Source organism: Odocoileus virginianus, chromosome 1, assembly GCF_023699985.2.
Source record: "Odocoileus virginianus isolate 20LAN1187 ecotype Illinois chromosome 1, Ovbor_1.2, whole genome shotgun sequence".
Classification (NCBI taxonomy): domain Eukaryota; kingdom Metazoa; phylum Chordata; class Mammalia; order Artiodactyla; family Cervidae; genus Odocoileus; species Odocoileus virginianus.
The window spans coordinates 99,961,470-99,981,568 of NC_069674.1; the positions used below are offsets into that span (position 1 = coordinate 99,961,470).

The window sequence follows — 20,099 nt, forward strand, 5'->3', positions numbered from 1 at the left end:
GAAAAAAATCAAGGGTGATTTCTAGATTTCTGTTGTATTCATGAGAATGAATGGTGACGCCATTCTCAGCATAAGGAATGCCAGAAGACTAGACTTTAAGGGAAAGATCAAGAACTTGAGGGGATGATAAATAAATTATGACTGAGTCACAAAGCATAAAGCTGTGCGGTCTTAAAATGTGATATTATGTAAACATGTCCAAGATATACGTTAGGGAAAAAAATGTGATCACATCATGGAAAGAAAAGCATGGTGTGTGTGTGTTTGTATGCATTTGTGTACAAACAAACATGTATATATGCATAGAATATGGGATGATATGAGGATTGTTGAGAGGGGAGACCCTTAGCAGTGGCATTGGAGGGACAACAATAGATATGTAGGAAGGAACTTTTATATTTCCTACCCTCCTGGTTATACTCTTTGGATGTATTACAGTGAAAATGTGTGGCTTCCATAATAAAGAAAAATAATGACAGTTTCAAATAAAGACTCATTATTATTGTATTACTATATATTTTTTATTTTGGACAGAATTTTTTCCTACAGTTTTACTTCCTGAGTCCAGTCACTCTTACTGCTTTGCCTTTTAATCCTTTCCCACTAGATTGCACTGTTAGGCTAGATTTCAGTCTGCGTAGTGTTTTGTATTCTACCTTTCACTAATTTTAATAATTTCAAAACAGTCCAACATTTTGAAGATGGGGACATTAAATTGTTATGCATATAACTATTGCATGTTTTATGCATCCCATTTTCAAGGATCTCAGTGGTGCTCCTTCTTCATCTAGTATTTTTGAGATAGAATATAGATAGTACTATATCCTATCCATGAAAACCCAGTATGTGCCTTGGTTGGGCTCTTTGAGCAACAGGGTAAAGCCACAAGAGAAGTGGATAACCCTCCCTTCTCCACAGACTATTCTATCAAAGCAACGCTGCTTCTTTGGTTGGCTGTTTCAGTTTTTCTCCAGTTTGGATCTGTGTGATGCAAAGTTGACTCTTGTGCCTATGCAGTTTTTGCTTTTGTTGCATTATTTCTTCGGAATAAATACCTAAGAGTTTATGACAGTCAGTGAGTACAGATGTCAATGTAACTTGCTTCTCATTGCACCTGGCTTTCCTCAGAAGGGTTAAACTGCATCTCTGCACCAGTTTGCCTTGGCAGATACTGGGAATGAAGACTTGCTAACATACCGGCTTCCTAGCCCTGTGGAGTTTGGAATGGTTGGAACCCCTGGGCGTTCGTCTGGGCTGGAGAGCAGTCTCCAGCGTTTGCTCCACTCCGCTATACAAATATCATTTTTTCATGTGTCTCCTGACTGTGAAGGAGAAAAAAAAAAAAAAGAATTCTCTATTCTGTAATGCCAACTGTAGTGACAATGGTTTTTTCATATGAATGTCTGTTTTTTTTAAAAAATAAAACACATTTAAAGAAATCTAAAATTTCCTTCATATTAAGTGAAGTTTAAATGTAATAATAACTCATTTTTTGAGAATGTGTGTTAGGCACTCTTCTCAGGGTTTTACGTATATTCACGATGTCTCTGTGAAGTGAGCACTGTTTTGTTCCCACCAGATGAGGACACTGAGGTTCAGAGACCTTGAATAACTTGCCCAGTGGACAGAAACTGGGATTTTGAAGCCAGGTGCTCTGTCTCCAGAGATGCTGATTTTAAACACTAAACACCAGCCTTTCTGTATTCTTAATTTTTATTTCACTCTGAAGCCTAAAATCTTACCAAGCTTATGCTAAAATTATGAAATTCTAATAGCTTTACATTATATTAAATAATTGTTTATGTTCTGCCCTGCCAGGCTCTGCTGTTTAACAAAGTTTAGAGGCTTCTTATTCTGGCATTCTTGGTTTAGATTCTTGCTGTTATATTTCTCTTAGGAATATTTTTCCTTGACTCCCTTGGAGGTTGGGGTGGACAGTTCTCAGCAAAACCATTTTTCTCTCCGTAGGTTCCAACTAACCTTTTAACTTTCTTCTTTTAATGAATTGTTTGTGTCTGTACCTAACACACAGGATTAATTTCCATGGGCATTTCCTTGTTGCTAGCTATTTCTAATCTAGCAGGCAGGGAAAACTTATTTTCGTCTAGAAAGAAAAACAAGTTGAAGAGGACCTACTGGTAATAATAATAATGTCTCAAATTACATAAAAAATATAGCTCACAAATTGCATCCTCATTTAACCATTTGGGGATAGTATTGATAAGTAGATGATGGAGACTTTGCAGTCAGCCAAGAAAGGGGTTCAAAATCCAACTCGGCCACTTAGTAAACATATGATCTGGGATTAAGTTATATAATTTCCTAGGAGTCCTTATTCTTATTTTAAAATGGAACTAATAATACCTATTTTACATAGTTGATGATGTAGGGATTGAAATAGTTATATAGAAAACCTTTAGTACCTTGCACCTAACACACAAAACTTGGTAGCCAATGATAATGTCAGCTAACATTTTTTAGAGAAAAATATAAAAAGAAGATTTCAGTATAAGAGACAGTTTTCAAAATATTAAGGATAGTTGCATGAAAAAGGGAAGGGAAAACAGAGGGCAAAGGAGAGACATAATGACGTGGGGAGTGGTGAGAGAGGGGAAGAGATGAGGAGGGCCTGAGCTGTGTATCCCACTTATGCTCCCCTTTGTGTCCCCATCTGTGTCCCCTTTGAGTGAAATAGGAAAAGAGACAGATGAAACAGTGGGCAGAGAAGACTTGACATTTGGTTCTAAGGTAAGTATGTTAACGAGATTACACTTCATTTGGCGTATCCTGCTATTGACTTGGACAGTGGTGTCGGACTAAGTTATTTGTTATTTCTATCCCTTGACATTTTGATTAGACCATCAGCAATCAGTCACTATTCACAACTCTTCAATGGCTTTTATTAAATAGCAAAGCCCACATCCCTAAGTCAGCAAATTATTCAGGTTTGGGAAAGAGTAGTGTTTCTTCAGTGAATGTTTGCCCCTGGCCAGATGAGATGTAGTCATGCTGCTACAAGACTCCAGATGAATCATGGAACCTTAAGACAAACTTTAAGTATTGAATGGTTTCTAGGGAATTTAGGGTCCTGCCAGCCATCACTGGATTAATGCAAGCTTTGAGGATTTTTGAGAGGGAGCGTTGAAGAATTGGTTAAATTGTATACCATGCTATGTTAGCTAATTGTGTGACTGTCTTAGTTGAGGCTCTGTAAACACAAGATTCATTTTATTCTTTGCTTTTATGTTTATGAATTAGAGCGAAACTCACATCCAGGCACAACTGCAGCATAAATTATCATGAACCCAATGAGCGTAGTGGAGTTCCTTTCAGGATTTCTGAAGATGGTCCATTATCTTTGGAAAAAGTCCAAGAACCAGTCTATACAGGCTGACATTTTTCTTTTTAAACACTAGGTTTAATCTTGAAATGTAATGTATAGAATAAATATTTTAAAAATTTGAGCCATATTTTCCCATCCTAACTAAGAAAATTTGTTCTCATAGAAAAAAATGGGGTGATCTTTTTCAATGAAAATCAAAGTTATTAAAATACTAGCTTTTTTCCACCAGTAAAGTATTCTCCATTTCTTAATGTACAGATTGTAATAATTTTCTTTTTTTAATTTAAATAATCTTTTAGTCAATAAAGAATAAATTTCAAAAAGTTTTTTTTTTTTTGTTAAACATAAATGAACTAAAGGGGAAATTCAAGGTCTAAGGAAAAAAATAGTCACCATTATAGAGATTATAATAATTTTCTATAAAGGAAGTTAGTTGGGTTGATCCATGATCTTGAAGGCACAATGAAAAATAGATATTTCAGTATTACTGAGATTTCTCCCTCTAGGTATGGAACTTGAATGTTTAAGCAGACATGTTATCCATGGTGTTGTGTCTTGCCTTTATTGATACTGTTTGGTGAGCAGAGGCATAAAAAGTTGTTTTCTTCTTTGAGATTTATTGGACTCTGGTCTTATGTGGTCAAAGTAGGACTTTAGATGGATCAATGTAAACTTTAAAAAAATAAACACGCTCAAAGCAAGGCCAGCCTTAAAATAGAGCTCTGTTTGTAGGATGTGTTTGAACTGTTTTGTGCTGTGCTCAGCGGGGCAGTCGTGTCCGACTCCCAGCAACCCCGTGGACCACAGCCCACCAGGCTCTTCTGTCCATGGGATTCTCCAGGCAAGAGGACTGAAGTGGGTTGCCATTTCCTCCTCCAAGGGATCTTCCCTACCCAGGGGTTGAACCTGCATCTCCAGAATTGGCTGGAGGATTCTTTACCCCTGAGCCACCTGGGAAGCCCTTTAAAATATTTGACCCTGCCTCTAATTTTTAACCAGTCAGATTTGAATTTTGAAATGTGTCTGTAAAAGTCAAGTAGACTGCACTTACCCAGGACCTGGGAAGTATTAGCCATGGTGTGCTGGTTCACCCAGCAAGAGTGTGCGGCAGCATTAAATCTGACGTAAACCCGTGAGGTTCTGAAAGCCAGAGGGTAAGACCAAAAAAGTTCCATAAACTTAAGTTACCCTAGTAGATCCTTTAAGCTACTATAAAGTACATATGTGTAGTTTTGTGTGTGTAACTGAACAATTACTCATAGGCACAGTAAGAACCACTGGACTAGAATAAAGAAAGGAACAAAAAAGGTGCTGTGTGGACACCCATCCCATTCTTTTTCCATGGTAACTCCCCAATCCATGAAGAAGTCTAGAACTCTGACAGTGCCTGCTTGCTTGCAGGGTTTACTGCATTCTCCACACTACAGATCAAGTGTCTGTAACCTTCAGACATGCTAATACATTCTCTTGGTTTTGTAAGGATTGAACTAGACAATCTACATGAAAGCACCTAGCTCAGGACCAAGTGATGTGATAGATTTAAATGCAGGTGGTGTTTGTCAGGTCCATAAAGTTACTTTGTTCTTTGAAGAGTTGTAGAGAAGAATTTGGCCACCTGCTCCCTGTCTGTCTAGGTTGAGATTTCCCAACAGTGACTTACATGTTCTTGCAAATTGGCTACATCCGTGGGCCAGTTGGAGTTAAGAGTGAAGGTTTCAGGTGTAAGGTTACCCCTACATCTGGCACCTTTGACACACCTTGGTTGAATATCTTATATACTCTTGGGTTCTGTAGGGCTTCTGTTGGTCTTCTAGAGTTCGTATTTGTGTGTGACAATCACCTGATGAAATTGTGTAACCCACCTCAGCTGGACTCCCCATGGTGGAATCATGAATATGTGTTTTAAAATTTTTTGTTATACGTTTTATAGGGTGTGTGAGAATATGTACTTTTAGACAGCTGCCCAGATGATTCTTATGTAACCAGTAGGTTACCTTTGGAACCCAGCAATTAGGAAAAATTGGGGGTGGGGTATTTTGCCACAAGAGACCATGAACACTTCTGACCCTATTTCATGTTAAATTATTTGGGAAATGACTATGGTATTCATCATCTAGATTTAAAAGGACATAACTTCAGTTCTTAGGTGAAAAAGCCATTTATTAGGTGAATCAGTCATGAGATTGGTTTTTTAGAAGATAGAAAATTAGTATACTTATGTTTGCATGATTTAAAAATTCAATACCAACCAAGTCATTTATTCACTTGGGATGCTAAGGCCTTTGCTTTCCACTCCCAGGCATCACTGAAATGATCACCTGGGGTTTTGTTCAGTTGTTTTATTTTCAATAACTTGGGTTTTGAATTGTATTCTCTTTTCATTTTGGAAGGGGACTTGGTATGTCTTGTAATTTAAAGTTCAGAATTTTACTCCAAATTCAGTTGAAAAGAAAATAAACTTTTTCATCTCTGATTCACTAGAGGAGCCCTTTCATCATTAGGTGTTCTGTACCCCCAGCAAATATTTCTGTCTTCACTTGTCCTTACTCTCTGGTTCGTGAAGTATTTTCTTTGCTTATACATGCTTGGTCCCACCTATTCTCATTTTTCCGGGATTGTGTCCCATCCTTTATGCTCCGTTTCCTTACTCCTAGTGTCTCTCTCTCGCTCCCTATGTCTTTTCCTCGGCTTATAAACACAATCTGTCCCCCTGCACTAAAAGGACCAACCTTTCTCTCTACCTTGCTGCTCTTCAGCCTGCCATATCATTTTATTTCTTTGCTTCCCTATTCTGGCCAGTATTCTTAAAAGATTAACTGCATCTGTTGCATCTGCATCTTGACACCTTGGCCTTTTGCTTCTGGTTTCTACTCTTATCACTTTATTGGAACTTCACCTTAAGGAGTCACCACTCACTTCTCCCTCTGCACATCTGTCCGTCTTTTCTGAGCTCCCATCCTTTTTGACCTTTTCACAGTAAGTGAGGATGTTGATCACATTCCTTTGTGGCATCTCTCCTGTTAACATATATACAACACTTCAGGCTCAGATGTCCAACCTCTCTGACTGCTTTGTCTCATTTCTTTGCTGGATCATCTTGTGTTTTTGCTACATGAATGTATTTGTTAATATATTCCTCTGCCTTTTTTGTCCCTTTCACTTTTTGTGGCTCCCTTCTTGCTGTGTATTTTAGCTCCAGAAGCTAGGACAGAGGTATGGAGTACACCCAGGGGGATTTGGGGACTGAACTAAACCCAGAGTGAACATATCCGAGATGGCTAGAGGGAAAAAGAATGAGATGGTGACCCAATGTTGTAGTTAGGAAAATGGTACCCAAATACCAAGTCTGGAAGATAAGGATGAAAGATGGGAGAGTAGGCAGTAAGATTGACAGTTTGGATAATTGGGAATAGGATAGGCAAATAAGCCAAGAATGTGAATCTGTGTCTTTTCCAGATCATTTTGTACCTGACAGTCGCACACATGTTACCTGAGGGTATGATCTCTTTAAGGAGTTACACTGGGACTTTGGCTTCAGCAATCATTTCTCTGGTGATGAACTTCAAATCTGTATCTGAAGCCTGCATTAGGTTCTCCTATGAACCAGAGCTCTATTTCCATCTTCCTCTTCGCTGGTTTCACCTGGAGATCCAATTGGTACTCCAAACTCGACATATTCCAAATAAAGTAATCTTCTTTCTCCTGAATTGAACTCCTTTGGGGCCTTCCCTGGGGGCTCAGATGGTAAAGAATCTGCCTCCAGTGCAGGAGACCTGGGTTCTGTCCCTGGGTTGGGAAGGTCCTCTGGAGAAGGGAATGGCAACCCACTCCAATATTCTTGCCTGTAGAACTCCATGGACAGAGGAGCCTGGCAGGGTACAGTCCATGGGGTTGCAAAAGTGTCAGAAACGAAGAGGCTTGCACCCACTCACTCAATATAGTACCGTTCTGTGTCATTCTGGGCCAAAAATTCAAAGGCATCATTGATTCTTTTTTTTCACCCACATCCAGCCGTTTGGAAAGGATTGTCAGTATTATCTCCCATGATGTCTTATAACACCTTTACTCTTCCTTTCTTCAACCCCTGATTGCTGCTTTATATTCCAGAGATAGCCCCTATTTCGTGTACCCTACTCCGATTTTCTGTTCATTGCTTCTGGTGTAATGTTTCCAAAACTCAACTATAGATTTAAAAGACATGTTAAAGTTATTGTGACATTCCTCACCAGAGAAAATCGTTTTCCTTCCAGTAGCAGTTATGGTTTCTAGTACTGTGTGTATATGTGTGATTGCTATACATATACACTATACTATATATTTCTGTGCATGCATATATATTGCATATTTATATATATAATTTTTTTTTATTACATGTCTCTTGTGTGCTTGCGCAGTCATGTCTGACTCTTGGTGGCCCTTGAACTGTAGCCTGTCAGGCTTCTCTGTGTATGGAATTTTCCAGGCAAGAATACTGGAGTGGGTTATCATCTCCTACTCCCAGGGGATCATCCTGACACAAGCACTGAAACTGTGTCTCTCACGCCTCCTGCCTTGCAGGTGGATTCTCTACCACTGTACCACTTGAGAAGAGATTATACAATATATATATATTTCTATATATGACTATGTATTTTAATATATATGTATTTCTATATATGACATATGTATGTCTGTACATGAAGTATCAGCCCCTATAGATTGTAAGCTCCTTGGAGGGCAGGAACTGTGTCTTTACCTTGTATCCCCACATATTCCCTGTATTGACATGCAACAAATATTTATTGAATGGAAATCAGTAGCTTGCTGGGCTGGAAGGAATCCGATCCCAGTTAATAAGTAATAGGTAATCTGTGATAGTCATTTTAATTTGACATTAATTTCATTTTTTGTGCATTTGTTTCATTCTGAAAAGCTTTTTTATTAAGCTGTGCTGATGGCATAAGTGGAACAGTTAAATGGAAGACCAAACAGGCCAACAGTTTTATTATCAGCAGAAAAATGAGTGCTGGGAAGAAAGATGGTGAGTTTAGGTTGTAACCTGAATCCCTTTTGGGGAGCTGATAAATGTCTGCTTCCAATAGTCTTTTTGCTTTTTTAGTCATGTGTGGATTTTTTTTTTTAATAAGTCAATCTGAAAAAAATTTTATTTTCCTAATCTTCTAAAATTTCTGATCGTCTGTGTTCTTAATCCATTATTCTCCAGGTTTTTTTTTCCTTTGCTGTAGTTTTGCCCTTTTTTAAACTAAAAATAATACTTTGTTTTTAACCTATCCAGTCACTAGCTTGCCACTTATACAATTTATTGCAATGCAGTTATTATAACAATTTACTTGTAACATTGAAAAACATTAAGAAGTATGTTTAATATAAATCACTTAAAAACAGTATTTGCATAACCTTAGAAAAATGGTCTGATGCTGAAGCTGAAACTCCAATACTTTGGCCACCTCATGCGAAGAGTTGACTCATTGGAAAAGACCCTGATGCTGGGAGGGATCGGGGGCAGGAGGAGAAGGGGACGACAGAGGATGAGATGGCTGGATGGCATCACCGACTGATGGGCATGAGTTTGAGTAAACCCCAGGAGTTGGTGATGGACAGGGAGGCCTGGCGTGCTGCGATTCATGGGGGCGCAAAGAGTCGGACACACTAAGTGACTGAACTGAACCTAACTGAGAAAAATGGTCATAAAGTCATAAAGTATTTTGGCTAATTATCAATGATTTTTTGAATGATTTTTGTTGCAAAACCAAATTAGGATGTTTTGTTATTAAATAATTAGATGGCATTTGTTTTCTATTGAAAAGATGTCCTGACCCTTGAATGATTGATTGTCCTTCTAAATTTTTCTTCCCTATCTTTAATGTGTCCATTAGCAATATGTCAGGACCTTTGAAATAATGCATTTCATCAGGGAGAAAAAGACTTACTTAACAACGGAAAGATTAGTTGTTTTAAAAATATCAGTTATCATCATGAGCTTTCACTTAATATTTCTGGATTATTTGTCTTTACAATCCCTCTTAACCACACTCCTCCCACCCCCCACCCCCACCCCAAATTTCTACTCTATGAGGTCAGGAACATTAGCAGAACAATAGGTTAGTTTCTATAACTTTGGGGTAATCAAACTATCTATTAAAAAAACAGCAATTTAAAAATATTTTGAAAAGAATAGGAATTTTTTGTGATAAAATGGACTTGCTGCCATATAAGACTTTCTTGGAATTTCTAGGAGTGATTCCTGGCTTACTTCATTTTCTTCTTACATTCCTGAGTCGGGGGTACTAACTTTTTCCTAGATTGCATCAAATTATTCCTCAGCTGAAATCTTCTACTCCCAGATTGGTTTCACAGTAGGACCAAGGCTCCCAGGATCTCTTCTGTGCTTTTGTGTTTGAAACAAACCCATGAACACCTTTGCATGTTTAAGGAATTTTCATCTCTAATATCTAAAAGAAAACAGAGTTTTTTGACAGCTACTTCTCATGGAGAGTTCACAAAAATTTATTTTAAAAAGCAGTAGATGCACTTGTTCTAGGATCTAAGCGATTTGTCCCACAGCCATTTCCCTACATCCTCCTTAGATATTCTCAAGGGATTTTCTCTGTTTTCTTCAAGGGATTCATTTCTGAATATTTGATCTGCGTGCATGCGGGCTAAGTCGCTTCAGTCATGTCCAACTCTTGGCGACCCTATGGACTGCAGCCTGCCAGGCTCCTCTGTCCTTGGGATTCTCCAGGCAAGAATACTAGGGTGGGTTGCCATGCCCTCCTCCAGGGGATGCTCCTGACCCACGGATCGAACCCACATCTCTTAAGTCTCCTGCATTAGCAGGAAGGTTCTTGACCACTAGCACCACCTTACCTGGTTGCTCCTTAATCAAGCTGAGGGCCTTCAGCTTCTTCTGCACGTCCACTCTTCCTGTTTTCTAGTCTTTCTAGTTATGGCCCCAGATTTGGCATTGTATTTCTATTTTGTCATCTCCCAAGGATTTGGGATCTGCCCTGATTCCTGCTGCTTCACATGAGATCACCAAAACCCTTCCTCTGGACTTCACACTATTTTGCACTTACCTGCAGGCCTTCTTTCCCTTTTCTTTGGTTTCTTGTTTTTAACTTTGATCCCTAGACTTTCTGTCCTCTTTCAGCATGTCACTCCATTCCTATTTGATTTTCTGTAGATACTCTCTCACTGGCTGTTAAGCTCAGTTGAATCACCCATTATGGTGGTATTCTTAGTGAAATATACTATTCCAAGGCTTTTACTGTCACATTTTTTAGAATTGCCAAGAGATCCTTATCTCTTCCTACTTTGAACTTCATGCTCTCACTGGACCTCACACTGATTTTCTCCTTGGAACCTGAGCCATAACTACAGTTCTCAAAATTGAAATGATCAATACATCTTGAATCTACCGAGGTAACCAGTTCAATTTACCACGTTCTCTGATTTCCCCGGTTTCTCTTGAACTCACTCTTTAGCTTTTTCTCCCTTTCTGGTCTCCTCCTCTAATTTAAATCCTATTATTATAGTTCTGCATTATTAAAATATCTGTATGCAGAGAGCAGTATGTTTACTGTAGTGGGTTATAGTAATGGACAGCCACCAAGTGTGTCACCTTATGTTATCAAAATCAACGAAATGCGTAACTACCCCTAGCTCAAGTTCTGGCCCTTCCTCTTGCTATTCTGTAGGCTTGAACCTGTCCCTAAGTCTCTCTGGGTTCAGTGTTGTTAACTCTAAAATTGGAGGACTGAACTTGTTTTTATGGATGCTAACTCTGATTGGTATTAACTAACAGGAATCCTGGGTTGAGTAGAATGCTGAGGCCATAACTAAATAAGAAGTAATGCAATGATCTGTCCGTTAGTAGAAAAAGGTGTTTGGCACATCCCAACGGGATGACATATAAAGCCCTTCTCAATTGCAGTGTTCTATGAGACCAAGTTTATTGATTACCAATTAAAAATGGTTTGCAACCACTTTCCAACTGACATTTATGAAAAAAAATAATAACAACAGAACAAACACATGTGATCATTCAATGGGAAAATCAAGATATTTAACTCCATGTAGACAAATGGTTTTAGTAAGTGGCTTTGGTTGGGGAGGAAAAATCTCAGGAAAAAACCAACCTTTCTGCTTTTTGTAGAAAAAAGATACAGGTAGTGGTTTCTTTTCTACCTCATGTAAAGAAAAATGGTCCTCTCTCTTAGAGGAATGACGTTTGAAAAGGCAATTTAATGCCTTCCGGGTGATGAATTCTACAGCCCAAGTGTGGACTATCTGGGACTGAAATAAAAACAATAGCTGACCAGTGCTGAATGAAATGGTCTTCAGGACTTTGATGTTGAGTAAACTCAAGGGGTGAAAGGCAGACTGTCGAGAAAAGCTTTTGATTCTAAACCAAGATTTATAAAGCTGGACTGATAAAACACAGTAACTTTTAAAGAGAAAAAAAAAAAGCAAAACAGGTTGTATACCAGCTGGATATTGATGCCTTTCACAATATTTTTCTATAGACATTATCTGGCTTAATAATTAAATTTCAATTAGACAATAGAGATAACACATTGAAAAATAAATTAGGGAGCAAACCATAGATCTATCAGGCTCTGAAAACCCTAAAATGAGTTCTCTTGATGCAGAGATAGCAAAATGGAATTCATCTCTTACAATCAATTCTGATTAATCAGTAGAAGCTTCTTTTTTTTTTTTTTTCAGTAGAAGCTTCTTGGAGTGCTGTGTATACAGGGCTCTGAGCCTCATAAAGAGCTTTTATATATTAAAACTATAAAAGAGAAGGCAAGGGTTATTTTTTCTGTCAGTACTTACAGTTCTCAATTATCAGCAAAGATCATACAGTAAAATAGGTTTTTAGCAATTGTATTTTTTGTGTAACTTTCTTTTTTAGTAATAATCCAATTCTTCACTTTAGCAGAGAAGTATCTCTTCTATAAATAGGATTTTGAGGAATTGGAAAATTTAGTTGCTCCGGCAAAAGTTTATTTGAGAATCTGTACCAGGTAAGTGGCTATTTGATATTATATTTGTATCTTAAACATATTTAAAAGTCTTCTTCACCATTTTTATCCAAAATTTTTTTCAATAATACTATTAAAGCAGTACTGTGAACATTTGAAAAACATGCAGTATTATTTAACTAATTTACACTCGGTTAAGGCACCCTTGTCATGCTTCCCAATGAGTGGCTTACAGGAGAGGCAAATTAACAAAATTAAAATGCTCTTGTAAATAGGCTTCAATTTCTTATTAATAAATTACTTATTTTAGTGTGTTATAGTCTTAGACTTATTTAGCTATTGCTAAGGGTAATAGATCACTTAATCAATAGTTCTCTTTGTTTAAATTGTGCAGTGTATTTCCCACCCAACAAATATGTAAGAAATTATTTTATAGAGCACATTAAATCCATTCATTTTGATTTGACAGTTTGTTTATGTAACATATGGATTAAATAAAGGCTTTCTATGGTACACTTTTTTTTCTGAATACATTTAATATGTAGAGTTTATGCTGCCATCTCCTCAAATCATGGCTGGCTCCCAATTATAGTAAGATCATCTTTTCAGAATATACTGTGTCAACGAAGAATCGGGAAATATGCCACGAAAGGGTCTCTGGGTTGCCAAAAGAGACGTGGCAGATGCAGGCTTCTTTTTTTCAGCTCTAGCAGAGCTTGTGAGTGATCCGACAGTACAAATTTGTTCTTACTTTAACACGCAATCCCACCTCATTTGGTAGTCTGGTTTCTAAACCTGCAGCGGATTAATAGCCGCAAATTAGAAGGCAGAGAAGCAGTTAGAGGGAACATTACTGATAGCAATGAGAAATGACAGCTGACAACTTGTCTACAGATGAGAAAACAGAAAATCTATAAAACGCACAACCTCAAAACGCATTAGCAGACGGCTACCTGCTAGCGCTAGCATGATCGGTAAAGGGCAAGACAACCAAACAGTCCATAAGGGCGTCATTGTATAATAGAGCGGAGTACAATAATTGATGTGCTAAATGATGATCTTATACCCATAATGAAAAAGGATCGACCACCAAGTACTTTAGAAAACTCAGCTCTCTAAATTGTTTCCTTCCTTGGGGTTCCTGGTAAACTGAGATTTTACCGTATTTTCTTAAACCACAAAAAAATTAGAAGATGATAATGTAAGTAGACCTTTGAAAGTGATTAATTTGTTGATAAGCATTCTATGAGAGAGCGATCAACATAATAGCTGCCTAATAAAGGTCACCTCAATGTGAATACTGACAATCCTTTATGACTTCTTAAAGATTTCAGAGGAAAGGAGGCTTTTAAGATTTCAATCTAGCTGAGACTTGGTCCCACACTCAGCAGCCAGTTTATCTTTATAGTCATCTCCTCATTCTTGATGCAAAGGGCTTGTAAGTGTTCTCTGGACTTTTTTGTGGAGAGTGGACTTTATATATGTCTGTGCACATGTCTATGCCATTGAAAAATCATTTTGGTAGTTGTGAAGTGTCATGCTCTAGATTTGTTGGCAGTGTATCACCACAATCCTTTCAGATTTGATGTTTGGTTAACACATGCAGATTTGCGTTTGTTTTTAAGTAATTGTAAATAAGCATACAAATATGCACCCTCCTATTTTCATCTCAGTGTTGTTCCCATGGGGAGAAAATTTCAAATGGACTATTAATAAAGAAAGACAGGATGCTATTTAGCTAGCATGAGGTCCCACTTTATTGCTACTGCCATCACTGTCTGTTATTTGGTTCTTGGCTCTCTGTGTTCACATAATATACATTGTTGAAAATGGTCTGTAGTTTCTATGCCTTATGACAAAAGCATACAGAGAATATAGTTTTATGGAAAGACTTTGCTAACATGTTAACGAGGGATTTGGGGCTGCATCGGGATGGTGAAATATTACCCCAACCACTTGCACCCACATATTCTTTTGCTCTTCTTAACTCAGATGTGTAATTTTTCTTTTAAAAAATTCTGTTACTTATGACTACTTGTTTTCAATTTTTAATCTTTGTATATCTAGCTACCCTTGTGGTTTGAAGATGATGTTTTTGACCCCCTGTGAGTGGGACTTTTGGTTTAATTGTTTTGACCATTAGTGGTGATGGATTTGCATGGCTTTAGTAACAGACTGGTTTCCTGTTTCATTTGTATCCAATGGCACGTGCTTGTAGAGGTGATAGATTTGCAGCCTTAGACGATTGCAGAGCCATGCGCTGCACAGAGTGGCCAGACCCTGTGACCTCAGCTTGACTAGCATGGCACAGTATGCTTGTGTATTTCGGAGACCGTTCAGCGTATTTCAGAGACATGTCTTTCAGAGACTCTTCGAGTGTTTAAATTTGATTTTCAAAACTTGCTTTGAGAGAAAACGATATACTCCAAACTTACTGTTTGTGAGGACTACCTAGACATCTGGAAGTGCAACACGTGTTCACGGTCATGGAGCAGCCTTTGTTGGCGTTCGTGCAGACGTGCTCAGTATTGCTTGTATAGCTCATGTTTAGAATAGGAGCTCATCACTTTGAATTCTCTGTGTCATTTGTTGTGTTTGAAAGGAAGCTAGGTGTAAATACTGCCCCAATAGCCTCTATTGAAGAGCTGTTTGTTTTGCAAGTAACAAATGGGAAAGGTAAGGTAAAGGGCACTTCTCTAAAATGTTGTGTGGGTGCCCATAATTTAAACTGATGCTACAGAAAGGAAGTATTATTTTCACAAACAAAACATAGTGGCTTAGTCATTTTCCATTTCTAGATGATGAATGTGTCGTACATCTGTATCATGTTTTTCTCAAAGTGAATGGCATACTAAAAGCGAAGCAGAGTCGCCAAGGAAACTGACCAGCAAGTATGCAGTTCAGCAGATTGCAGAAAGGCAATTGAGTACACATGAATAAAGAAATGTGCATGTCATCTTAAAACCCAGGAGAGCTATGGTAGATTGTGGTTTGGCTCTGTAGATCATAGAAAAATTATTTTTGTTTGTGGAAGCAGAAAGTGAGATGTTCTATACTAGTCCTTGAAGTGAGATGATAAGCAGTGACAGGCCCCTTTTATGGTTCCGTTTCAGGCCTGGCCACAGGCCATATAGAAAAAAGGATCATTTCAATATTATTTAATATGAACAACCTTTCTTTTTGATTCAGAAGCTAGCATTTGCCACCTTATGGCGGCAAAAACTAAGGGAGACTGTTAGTAGTTTATAATGTAAATGAAGAATGGTAACCCATAAACTGCTACACACATATGGGAATAAATATAAGTTATAAAACTGAAATTGAAGTTAAGCATTATACATATTTAGTATACAAACATAAGAACTGTTTCCCTCTACCGTGCTAGGTACTAGATTGTATTAATCCATTCAGTAGGCATTTATAAAATTATTCACATGCCAGACACTTCCTAGGTGCCCAGAAAAACAACAAAGGAAAATAAAGTTCAATGCTGGACTTCAACATGTTTTTAATCTCTAGAAAGAATGAATTGGATAAACTCTGAAGAGATTCCTTTAAATTATGTAAAGCACTCCTGTGCTTTGGATGTAAGATTGTGATCTAGAATTTAAACACCCTTCTGTATAGCGTGAAGTAACTTCTCAGCAGGAGTTTACAGTTCTCTGTAATTTGGTTCTTCTTCCCAGTTTTTGTCTCCCTACCAGGATCTAGCATCAGTGGCTTAATTCCCTTTCTCAGAAGGGCCCCACAGTCTCCCACGATTGTATCTTGCATGTTTCACCACTGAAATTGTCCATCTCTGAGTTTCAGAATCTTGCTGGTATTTAAAAAGCCATATTGAGTTCCACTTTTTCCGCACACCTTGACCAGATCTTTCCAGCTTCCATTGCCCCTCACTGTCTTTCCGGGTCTTGCCAGAGCAGTCTGTCTTTCTGTGAGTCATACCTAGTTAGGTGGGTGTTGTCCCAAACCAGAAGGCGAACTCACAGAAGACAGGGATTGGGTCTCCTTCGTCTTCACAGTCTCCATAGCACCCAGCGCTCGGGGGACACCGGAATCTGGTTGGTGAAAAATCCCCAGGTCTCTCATCCCCGCTATATTTTTGCAATTCATTTGTTCATTCTTTATTTTGGGGGGGAACGAGACCATATTCACAGGTGAGTTAATTGCTCTTGGGTAAAGACTGGGTACTGAAGGGGATGCTTCCTGGTGCGGGTACAAACCAAGTCTCCCTCCATACCCAGTTTACACTTCCTTGCGGCTTCTCTCCCTCTGTTACTTTAGCTTTTGAAGCTGTGTTTTCCGTAGTAAAGCTATGGATACTTGGAGCCACCAGCCAAATGTTTTAGTTCAGTTCTCCATTTTTGGCAGCCATCCATGGAATTGCAGGGGCAAGTTTTCACAGATAAAGCAACGTTTTTTGTGAGTTCCTATTTTTATGCTGAAAGATTCCTGTCCGTGATTTTACTATTCAGAGCTTTTAGTTAGTTGTGAGCCTGGAGTGAGCAGCCTTGGGTTCTTAAGGTTAATTACTACATTTACAAACCCATCAGTGACTGAGAGAAGGAACTTGCCTGATAGGGTTTATCTGTTTAAAAATTGCAGCTACTAGCCAAACAAGAAGATAGAAAACCCAAAAGAGACTGGAGAGGTGACAAGGGTAATGGCAGTAATGTGTTGGTGGAGATGATGATATCAGAGGGAAAAAAATGATGAGTTGAAACTAACAAACCAATTTGGTCATTTTAATGTACTCACATCATGTGTCTTCAGGAACCACTAAATCATAAAGTCTGCCCCATTTCACTTAAAGAAGTGATTTGCCCTGAATTTTATTATGTAATTGTTATTGCTTATTTAGGAGATAGCATAATAGACTAGCTTATATGTATGAATTATTAAATGTCAAGATCAGGTAAAGTGGAATAAATCATTTCTAGGAGAGATATGAGAACTAATACTCAAAGAGTACCCAATGCCTTTTTATAAGTATTTCTGAAAGTCACCTTACATTTATCAATGGTATTTATGCTTTGTCTGGCAAACAGTTAATACAGTGGAGATTCTTACCATTTAAAAGTTGCTCTTTATACTTTTCTTTGAAAAAAGTTAAAATGAAAAAGATACTGTAGCAATTATATAGTTGATCACTTCTCATGATGTATTTCATTGGTAATCATCTCCATAAAAATTACCAAAGAGATGTTATGGTTGTCTTTAGTATTTAATAACAATTTAAAAAATTAATTGTGCCTAATTCTGCTTACATAGTACTTGAAAAGTCTGTAAACACACCCAGTTGAGAGTTGTTCCCTGTTTTGTCCTAAAATGAACTTAACAATATCTTGCATGTTGCTTCAGTTTTCTCAGAAATGTCTATAGTGAAACCTGGTTTGACAGTGTAAGTGAATCTGCAAAAACAGACCTCATTATTTGTCTTTCCATCTCTTCTCTTCCCTTTTTGTTTGCAGTGTACACTATTTTCTCCAGGGTACACTCCGATCGGAATGTCTACCCCTCCGCAGGCGTCCTCTTTGTTCATGTTTTGGAAAGAGAGTATTTTAAGGGGGAGTTTCCACCTTACCCCAAACCTGGTATGTTCTTGGTGGAGGGAAAAAAAGAGGTTAATTTATTAAATTTTTCCTTTTATTCAGTGTGCATAATCCAGGTAACATTTAATCAGATATTTCTGACATTATTTGACATGGTTGGAATATATGCTAAATTGATTGTTATAGGATATTTCCCATTTTAAGATTCAAAATTTAATTACAGAAGAAAACAATTCATTTTTGAATTTTGAAGAAAACGTATTTCTGATTATTTAGTCTTGAGTTTTGTACCTCTGACAAATCATCTACCCGTATTCTCATAGCAATAATTATAGCTGTAAAATTATGATTTTCCACATTAGAGTCTTACCCAGGACATTGACTTTTGGAAAATTATACATATATCATAGAATAGAATGAAATATGGTATTAAGAAAGTTCTCAGAAAAACTTTTACAATATGAAATAATTTTTTATAACTTCATGATAATATAATGGAGATTAATTTTTCTTCAAAGTTATACCAGTTACAAAGTCTTATTTAATCATCTGTTGGTTTAAATTATGTTTTGTTTGATTGTCATAAATGCCATCCAGTTAATGAAGATGTAGAAAGAATAGCAAGAGAAAATATATTGTTATTATGACTCTTACTTAAGTAACAAAAATGAATTTTCTGAAAATTATGGCATAAATATTATTTTTGTAGATTATATGATGAATAGCATACCTGAAAATGCTCATAAAATATAGTTAAGCATGTTTTCACCAGTATTCAAGAGAAAAAGGCAATCTTTTCATCAGTTATTTGTAAAATGTTTTCTCATGAGGCATTGTACTTTTGCAGAACTGTATAGCTAAACCTTTTAAGGAGAGAAGAAAACATATAGTTTCATACAGTTAAGAGCATAGTTTCTGGGGTCAACCAAGATTAAATTCTCCTTTCCCCATTTAATTTGACTATGAGGAGTTAACTGGAAAATTACATATTTCATCAATAAAATTATGGCTGTAATAGTGCTACTTTTATTGGTATGTTTGGAATCAGATGAAATAATAGTGCATGTAGAGACCAGATGCAGCAATGCCATGCTAATAAATGATGCTGTTATTACTGTTTATTATTAATAAATGTCATGTTATTGACATTCTTTTAGATTTGGATTTTTCAACTCATCCTCCAGTGTTTTGGAATTACGTTATTTTTGTTTTGATGATACCTTTATGATTTTGAGATATCCCTTAAGATTAGGTTGATAGTGTTCAGAGTTTAATGAAAGAAAGATTCAAAAGAATGAACATATCAACATGATTAGGGGATTTTCCTGAAAGTTAGTTGTCTCATTGATAGACCTTCTCCACTGCTATGTGACCCCCACGCCTCCCAAAAAAAATTAAAGAAAGGAAAAGACAATTTGAAAAAAATTGCATGAATACACTTTCTTTGTTGCCTCAGATTTCTAGACAAACTAAACCACCAAAAAGATTTTTTTCTTTACATGAGGTCCTAATGTAAATTCTCAGATGGATTTCTTTTGGTTTTATTTTATTTGCTACAAATGTTAAGAAAAGTCTTTTTAGACAGACATATTTTTGTTGAAACTATCAAAGCAACACGTGAAAATAACTGTTTTATATCTTACTTCTGTGTTTCTTTCCTAGGTGAGATTAGTAATGATCCCATAACATTTAACACAAATTTAATGGGTTACCCAGACCGTCCTGGATGGCTTCGATATATCCAAAGGACACCATATAGTGATGGAGTGCTTTATGGGTCTCCAACAGCCGAAAATGTGGGGAAACCAACAGTCATTGAGGTAATTTACTTAGAAAGAGAAAAATTATATTCTTGTTTATTTGTAATTTGAGTTTCAAATGTAATTAAAATTATGTAGCAGTGGTTTTCAGTATTTTATGCATGGAAACACATGAGATAACATTTGGAAATATGCCATTTCTTTCTGTTCATCTACAGAGTTTTCTGTTTCAGCTTTTATATTAAAAAGGGCAGTCTAAATTAGTGAAAAAAATTAAAAGACATTTAAAATAAACAGACTCCTATGAATTCTATTTAAGAAGATGAATGCACTTATTTCCTCCAAATTTTAATTTCAGATTTCATGTTCATTCAAATACAAGCATTTAAACAGATGTCTTTTTAGCCCCTACCGTGTACTGAGCATCGTGATAGGCGTCAATGGTAGAAAAATGAAT

The 20,099-nt window shown here is 37.1% G+C and overlaps 1 protein-coding gene across 11 annotated transcripts in view; it reads left to right on the forward strand.

Moving 5' to 3' along the window:
- SGCE (sarcoglycan epsilon) overlaps nt 1–20,099 on the forward strand; it is a 71,281-nt gene that overhangs the window by 8,465 nt on the left and 42,717 nt on the right. For 7 of the 11 annotated variants that reach the window (XM_070471456.1, XM_070471423.1, XM_020882667.2 and 4 more), the window contains exons 2-4: nt 8,256–8,363; nt 17,802–17,924; nt 19,545–19,702. In XM_070471456.1, the coding sequence (XP_070327557.1) occupies nt 8,256–8,363; nt 17,802–17,924; nt 19,545–19,702 (389 nt within the window). The remainder of the gene's footprint in view (nt 1–8,255; nt 8,364–17,801; nt 17,925–19,544; nt 19,703–20,099) is intronic. The other 4 variants (XM_020882671.2, XM_020882674.2, XM_020882672.2 and 1 more) reach the window with 1 other exon arrangement.